Below are 9,141 nucleotides of genomic sequence, written 5' to 3' on the forward strand. Positions count from 1 at the left end.
GGCTCCTGCACTAGTTTGTGTATATTTGTGTGTAGGTTGTGTACTGGCTCGCAGACTGAAACTCCATTTCTGACTTACCCTCTGGCTTTTTCCTTTCAAATTATTCCACTTTCTGAATGCATTAACTACACCGTGTTATGACAATAACTTACATAGCTAAATTTTACCCCTGGGTCACATGCACACATATTTGCTTGTGCCACGTTTTTGTTAATCTACTACAGATAATATGAATAATGCATGCACTTGCTGTGCTACCCGGCATTTTTAATATTCGAATATTATCTAATTTATAATATTATATATTATCTTGATTTAAAACAGATGCAAAGCAAAATTAAATCCTGTGTCATGTCAAGGGAAATTCTGTCAAGTATGAAACACTGGCATTTTTATATACAATAGCAAAATTAAAACGTACAGTAGGAAAATAATCACTTATTTCAGTTCATCGGTGTTGAACATAATTAATCCAGTGCTACAAATAGTATCTTCTCATGCATATTTGACTTGATCTTAAATACAGGACATAAATTAGGTTAAGTCTTAGTAAAATGTAGCTATGAAAAGTGTACAGCTTGTATCATTTCTTATGATTATTTTAAAACTGGAAAAAAATTCAATGATAATACCATTGCCTGTATGAACTTCGCATGAGATTGGCCAATCGTACGCAGTTATTCAATATATAATAATCAACACCTGGATGGATGTAATGAAGCCGAGTTACTGTCCTCACTGATTAGTGGTGTTTATTTAATTTGATTAGTGATGACTAACCCCCCTGCTGGACTCATTTCTTCAGTTCCAGCTCGAATCTAAGAGAATCTGATAAAGTGGTTTATCATGTAGACTGATTGTCTTCGAGCAGGAGAGTTGGATTAAGTCGGTAGAAACAGAAGCTCGTGATCACCGATGTGTATCAAGCTGCGCTCCCTGCCACAGCTGATCCAGTGATTAATTCTTACATTAACACTTACATTGTTACATTCACAATCATGTTTCACCTTGAAGGAACTCGGTGTGCACATGATCTTTTCCAGAGTGTGCGATACTGTATACTGTTGAGGTCTTACCTTTACAGAGGCAGAGCAAGAGTCAGCAGTCTGGGATTTTACGGATCGGATAAGATTCTGAAGACGCTCTTAAGCTTGCACAATCCATTATCAGTCGGTGGTAGTCTGCGTAAATAGCTAATACGGCTGTAAGTATCAAAATATATAAGATTTCTTTTCTTTTTCTATGGTTTTCTGACATTGTGACATGTCTCTATCTCGTACATCTCTCTTTCTTCTATGCCATATGTTCATAGAACAACCCCCTTGCTATGCTTCCTCATTCCTTATACGAGGTGGTATATATAAAAAAAAAAAGGATTGAAATTAGCTCTGTTTATAAGAAAGTAATTTATTTATCTTAGCTCAGTGACAGGATGCACTGTTGTCATGAACCATCCAGATTTTTGTGCACTGTTCTGTGTGACACACCGACATCGGCAGCAATGTTGGTGATTATTCTTAGAGAATTATCAGGGGTTGAACTTGTTGAAGGTCTTTCTGATCTTTCGTCCAATCTTTTCTGTCACTCAAAACACCTCAACCTATTCATGTCAAACATCTCTGTGGCAGATTTGCCCAGTTTCACGTAGAATTTCACGCTTGCTTTTTGTTCTTATTTGCTGTTTATGATGAAATTGCATGTGGTCAGAGTAACACCAGTTGTACAGCTTCTGATGTACACAGGGCGATGTGTTTTGGCACACTGCAGTTAGCCGCAGTTAAACATTGGAACGAGGCGAACGTTTTAAAGAAGGCCATTTGTCCGTGAATGACTGTTTTGGCACACTGAAGGTCATTGCTCCCTGTGTCTGTGTGTGCGGCGTTGTGCTGCCATCGGTTGGCAGTCATTGAAACCTTTTGATACCTTCTTGTATGGTAATATTTGCTATGGCTTGCTCTAATCCTTTGGTCTAATCCAAATATGCTAATGTGCTTCCTATCATCTGTCAGTCTCTGAGTCTCTATCACCTATCCATCCCATCTATCTTGTAAGTAAACAAGAGAGAACTTCAGAAACGTCATGTGTGTTTATGTACTTGTCCCTTTCTCACAGCTCAGGGCCTTTCATATATATATATATATATATATATATATATATATATATATATATATATATATATACACATACACACACACAGTGAGGTCAATAAGTATTTGATCACCCTGTGATTTTGCACTTGCTTATCAGCCAGATTTCTGACCCTCAAAGACCTGTTATTTTGTTTCTAAATAGTCCAGCTACACTCTGCTCATGATTCTAAATTAGTAGCACCTGTTTGAGATGTTTTAGGAAAGGATCCATTAAACCCCATCTTTAATGTTTTGACTAAGGGAAGGAGGTTTTTGCCCTATATGTCACAATACATGGCCCCGTTCATCCTCTCCTTAACACAGTGCAGTCGTCCTGTCCCCTGTGCAGAACATGATGCTTCCAGCCCCATGCTTTACTGTAGATATGGTATTATTGGGATGATACTAATCATTCTTCTTCCTCCAAACATGGCGAATGGAGTTAAGACTAAAAAGTTCTACTTTGGTCTCATCTGACCAGAGGACTTTCACCCATGACTCCTCTGAATCATCCAGATGGTCCCTGGCAAACTTTAGACGAGCCTGGACATGGGCTGACTTAAGCAAATTCAAATTTTATTTGTCACATACACAGTCATACACAGTACGATATGCAGTGAAATGCTTAGACAACTGCTCGTGACCTAAAATAGAAGACTATGAATAGTAATAGGAAATAAATATGAACATTTAAATATAGAGTGAATAAAATATTTGAAGAATCTATGAAGAAATATAAAACAATAAGAGCAGCTGAACGGGTAGGTATATATTTATGTAATTTTTGTGTGGAATGGAGTTAGAATAAATAGTAATAAAAGAATGGTAATGTCCAACGTTTGTGCAATCCACATATTTAAAGTGTCTAGTACAGTGCAAAATATGCTTAAAAGTGATTTATTTAAAGGAGAACCTTTAAATAACAGGGGAACCTTCCGTGCTATGCAAGATTTTAAACCATGACGTCTTAGTGTATTACTGATTGTAGCCTTGGAAACAATGGTCCCAGCTCGCTTCACGGCATTAACCAGTTTGATACCCCATTATATCATAATACAGTGGAAGCTCGGATTGCGAGTAACGCGGTTTGCGAGTGTTCCGCAATTCGAGCAAAGATTTTTAATAAATTTTGGCTTGAAAAGCGAACAAGTCTTGGTTTACGAGTACCGAGTAGCATGTATCACGCATGCGCTTTTTGTTTCGACGCCAAGCGTCAGGTGATCACAACTAATTGTGAGTAATTGTTTCCCCTGTCGGGATTTAAAAAAAAATTTTTAAGGTAAAGTGCAGGTTAATTTGTTTTATTTAATTATTTTTATGTTTTAATTTTTTTGGGCTGTGGAACGAATAATTTAGTTTCCATCATCTATGGGGAAATTCGCTTTGGTTTATTTAAAATACGAGCCTGCTTCTGGAACGAATTATGCTTGTAATCCAAGGTTCCACTGTATGTCTAAATTTAGGGCCCTATATGACATATAAATCTTAATATGACGGGCATTCAAGTCTAACCAAGACTTTTGATTGTGCAGAATAAGAGAACAGTTATATTGATGGGAGTCAGGAACCATTCTGTAATCAATCATCGGTTTAAGTAAACCAGCTGGCGATCAATTGATTAACAGATTAACTGAAAAGTACAATGCTTCTTGAACTCGCTGTGTTTCCTGAAAAATCAATCCCTCCACCATTCACAATTACTATACTCAGAGTTCATTACAATACATGCATTGACTAGGATTACTCGCATAAGCATCTATTATCAAATATATTTTCTGTTACAATTACGATGCAGCTGTTAAAGTAAACATACATTGTCTTTGTAGGCATATTTACCATTTTACACATACAGTACTCCCTGCGAGAGATTTTGCACATCTCTCTGTTCATGTTAAGAATTTTCTTCTGTTGGTGGACAAAATGCAACATGATGTGTTTTAGGAATTTTTAACAATTAAAGTTGATTACCATTTTTTATATTGATTTCCATAGAATAGATGGGAAATCAATCATGAAGTAAAAACTATATTTATTAATTTCCCTATATAATCCCCTGCTACATTAATGCACCTATCCTAATGTTTCACTAGTGCTTGGATACAATCAAGGTAAAAAGTTTTCTAGGTACGCCGGATCCATGATTGGACTACCTGCTTAATGTCTGAAACACTAGCCTCCCAGGAACTCCTTTAATAACTAGCGAGGTCAGGACTGAAAGGGAATTGTGGCGCTAACTTCCAGCCGAGTTCCTGTAATGTCCAAATTGTGTTCCTGAAGGAATGTGTGTACAGTTCCCATAGACATATGCGTTTTTTTTCTGCAAGTTGATGCCAAGTTATCTGTAGGTTTTTAAGAATCGGGCGTTGCACTCGCTAAATGTTGACGAGAGCGAATGCTCAGTGAGCTCCAAGCCACTGAAGCCAGGATCGTCATTCACGGACAAATGGCCTTCTTTAAAAAGTTTTCCCCATTCCAATGTTTAACTGCGGCTAAGCATCTCAACATTGTACTATGCATGAAGTCTTTTCCATTCACATGAAATTTCATCACAAGTCCCAGTTTGACTTGAATACCCCTCATATGTTGACATAATATGTTACTACTGTAAGAAACCTTATTTTATGCTATTTTGCCTAAGCTACAGATTTATAAAGAGATACTAAATCAAATCATAGACTGGGTATGCCGAAAAAGAAATGAGTGAAAAAGTCCAAACGACGAGAATGTACAATATCTTAAAGTAATGAGATACTCATTCAAATGAATAATACAACAGATAGACAGATGTGCTTATTTGAAAGAATGAATATCACCATCTATCAATTGTATTGACTTCATATTAGATATTTCAATATAAATTCACATCTGTAATACTGATACTCTTTATTTAATGCTCTTGCTGCATTTTACAAAGTTTTTCAATGCTATTCTATTCATTCCTAGACTGGACCGCCTGAGAACTCTGAATATGAGAAACTTTCCTCATATAAATCCTTATATAACCTTTGGATACAAGTAGCAGACCATAAATATGGCTCTTTGATGTAAGGCAACATGACAATGGATGCGTTATTAATAAAAAGAGGCATTTAGATCAATTATACAGTGCTGCACGGGACAGCAAGAATGCTCTCATCTGATTCGTCAACGCAGCATTAATGCATGAACGTTGACTTCTTACGAGCTTCTGGCAGATTGGAAAAGCGTCCATCAAAGCCTAGACTTTGAATGCTGAGGCATCTGTTTGAGACTGACAGGCCTCTTTAGATAGGCAGAGTGTTCCTGTGCATGATTGATTGGCTTGCCATCGCGATGAGATCAATATAAACAAGCTAAATTTAAAACAAGGAGAAATATGCCCACTGATGCGCAAAGGAAGCGAATGGATTACTTTGTCAGGCGGATTGTTGCTCATCGCATGGACACGATAGAACTGATTTTCATGGTGATGGATGAGCTTTAGATACGCTTCACATGTGGGCACACTGCAACGGTAGTCGACGAAGCAGGAGTTAATTTACCACATGATGTTGTTTTGACAGAGTGGTGCTGCGTGGTGGTGCTTGATTTAACCAGGTAGGCTAAAGTGTCTGGGACATTTACATGATCAGCACTTGGCATTATGTGCTGATGCCTATTGTTAATGAATAAAGATTCTTTTGCCTATTCACCAATTTCCTGGATTTTTAATCAGCTTTCTGTCCTCGTCATTCACCAAGACTGCATTTTTCGAGTCACTTATGATCTCCTGTATGTTGATGCTGGTTTAGTACCTTTTTTTATTCTTATTCTGTTAAATCTCAGTAAATATTTCAACACATTTTGACATTCTGCTCTTCCACTTTTCCTCGATTGGGGTTTCGAGCCTCACCCATATTGGGTCTCATCTTTTAGACAGACACCACTTTATAACCACAAATCTTAAACTTCCCTATTACACAAGGTGTAAACAGTAATCAGTTGCCTTCTTTCCATCACACACACTCACACATTACATCTAAGCTTCCAATTCTATGCAGATGATACTCACATTTACACTCACTCGGCACACCACAAAGGTTCACCCCAGCTCTTCTTCCCATGCCTAAATAATGCTAAATCGTGGATGGATGCCAACTTTCTTAACCCGGACAAGCTAGAAATCTTGCCTTCATTAAAACTCTAGAACTCTCAGTTGATGTTTATGGCATTCCTGTTAAATCCTTTACAAATGGTCAAGGCATAATTTTTAAAAAAGAAAAAAAAACCCACATAATTTGAATTCCACTTCAGGTCAGTCATGAAACATAAGCTCTGCAGCACTGCCTGATTTTGACCCATGACTAGTATGAAAAAGCCTGAAACCCTGGTTCATGCTTTCAGAACCTCACACTTAAACCTTAACGTTTATTGTTTTAGTCCTACTTCACAAACGATTTAATACAAATTTTTACTTCCCACTTGGAATGCACTACATGGCCATCTCCATGTTACACCTTTGAGCTGCTGCTCCTACTGTAGATCCACCAGTTCTGATTAGGTGTTACTGCCAGAGACCAGACTGACATCATAAGGGGCAGATACTTCATTATTATAGTCCTCAAACTATGAATTGCTATTACTTAAATATACTGCATACTGTTAATGGGTATATCAACCTTAAGTGTTAGACAGGTGCTGTATACATGGAATAAAATTACGAACATGTACACATTGCATTATCACAAACCAAGATTGAAATAACCAATTTTCAGCATCTCACCTTAAACTCCTCCAGTATTTTGTATGTCTTGCCCCTGTACTCGCAAAAGTTCTTGAGCTCCTTGCACTCGGGGCAGCAGCCGTTGTGCTCCACCTTGGTGCACTTGGGGTGGATTTTGGGGCACTCCGGCTGGTCGCACACAGGTCCATCTTCGGTGCACACGCACGGGCAGTTCGAGTGGCCGGGGAAGAAACGTTCTCCGAGCTTGTAGACGAAGCCACTGTCGTCCACGCAGCCTTTGCCGCGGTAGTCATCGAACAGCACCTCGTTGGTGTTGCGTTCGGCCTCGTCGGCTGCGTAGTCCTCGGGAACGAGGGAGGCTGAAGACACTGAGGCGGTCAGAGTGAGCAGGAGCATGCAGCTCACTCCCAGGAGACGGCCCATCCTGCGCCACGCCAGGCCTGGAGCATTCAGAGCAGAGCAGAATGGTTTCTTTATTCCATGCTTATGACGCTCTGGATCTTTAACATGGTGTAATAATTCTTAACTATTCTGTCATGAAAGAGGAACAAGTACTGGGTTATGTACCTGATTATCAATGATGACGCATATTGGACTGAAGCTTTGAAAAATTGAAAAATTTGAAATTTGAAAATTTTTATTTGATGTTGTAAGTTTGTGAAGGTAATGGCAATGTTGTTATTTGTTCCATTTCGTATTACTTTGTATGAAAATCCCACCCATACAAACAATAACATGGGGTAATAAACTGGCATCATTTCCATAAACTGAATCGTTCATCACGGTTTTTAATCCATTTATTTTTATGTTTGATTATCAAATGTCTGTTTTTATTTTGCTTGTAACGGTCAGTAATAGTTAGGCTTAGCGTTAGGTCGTTAATCCCCAAGAAGTTGATGTTTGTTTGTTTTTTTTCCCCATCAACCAGTTGATATCAGGTCATGTGTTGGTCCTTGAAAAGCCTTATATCATATTCATACTCCGGAGGTCATGCCCAGGTCATTTTATCATCAAAGCAACAGGGAAAACATAGTTAAATGTAATGTTGTGGAGCGTCCATCACTTACATTACAGCAGCAATGAACTGTCATTCCCTTACTGTCTAGTCTTTTTCTAACGGTAATAGATATTGTCACTTTGTTCCACTTAGGAGGAGACTGGTTAAGTAGCAAATATTTTTGGCAAACATTTTTTTGCTCCAAAGGTGAAGTACACCTAATTTGGAAGACAGCATAAGAACATTTGTGTTGAATAGTTTTTCATTTTGGACAAACTTCCAGGAGCAGTAAGCATCCTTGAATAACATTATAACCCATGACAGAAGGAGAGGTGAGGCGAGATCATGGCAAGGAAATATTATATTAGTATTAACATTTAAAAAAGAAAGAAATAGGACTGAGGCACACCTGCTGATTATTTGTCTTTTATATTCATGAGCAAGAGATTATCATGCAGCTTACAAAAATCGAGTTTCAAACAGTCTAAATTACTGTGGAGACAGTGGCAGAAATGTTCCCGAAATGCTCATGACGCTTACCGTGGACTATAACGGGATTAAAAATGTCTTCACATATATGAATGATATTTCTGAAACGATTCTCAATTCCTCCCCAGATCACAAAAAACTGACTGAATGCAGTAAAAGCCTGTACAACAGGAACGAGGTAATAACTGCTAAATATGTAGTATTGTCTCCCTTGATGTGGAGCTACCACTCTTTTATGACGGCGTAACTATCACCTCTTAAGGTCTTCATTGACGTTTTACAAGCATGGCGCAAAGATCGGATACCGTTCTGACTGAGCTGTCATTTGGATGTCACTGCATCGCTGCTACGTCAATAAAGTTCTCACTAGACCTCTTCATGTTCCTGCCACAGTCTTGGTAGGTCCATGCCACATTGTAGAAGACCTCATTAGGTTCATCTTATGTTCTTTTGGTGCTTACAATGTTTATGACATGCATGCAGGACGTTATCAGTGTAGCTATGTCACAATGAGAAAGTTCAGTATACAGTAAATACCGGCTCCCATTCTTCACTCCATGATGAAAAGTGTATTGATACCAACCCACATACAGTATAAGCATCTGATAAGAGTGCACTGCGATCAGGCATAGCAATATCTTCGTTTATTCTCATTAGACCTGGTGAGCACATGATCATGTGTGTGATGGATGCATTGAGAAGCTGACAGAGACGTGGCTAGGAAGAGGTATAAAGTTGATAAATACATAGTTTATTTTTTTATTTTTTCATTTTGACCCAGTTCCTGGTGCATTCTTCGATATTTTTAGGACGCAGCAGGAAAT

General features: G+C 38.3%; 1 protein-coding gene across 1 annotated transcript in view; it reads right to left on the reverse strand.

Annotated features, from left to right (window-relative positions):
* vwc2l (von Willebrand factor C domain containing 2 like) overlaps positions 1 to 9,141 on the reverse strand; it is a 49,165-nt gene that overhangs the window by 36,932 nt on the left and 3,092 nt on the right. Inside the window, exon 2 of the mRNA XM_053497215.1 lies at positions 6,871 to 7,271. Within this exon, the coding sequence (XP_053353190.1) occupies positions 6,871 to 7,254 (384 nt within the window). The 5' untranslated portion in view covers positions 7,255 to 7,271. The remainder of the gene's footprint in view (positions 1 to 6,870; positions 7,272 to 9,141) is intronic.

Source organism: Clarias gariepinus, chromosome 5 (assembly GCF_024256425.1).
Source record: "Clarias gariepinus isolate MV-2021 ecotype Netherlands chromosome 5, CGAR_prim_01v2, whole genome shotgun sequence".
Lineage (NCBI taxonomy): Eukaryota > Metazoa > Chordata > Actinopteri > Siluriformes > Clariidae > Clarias > Clarias gariepinus.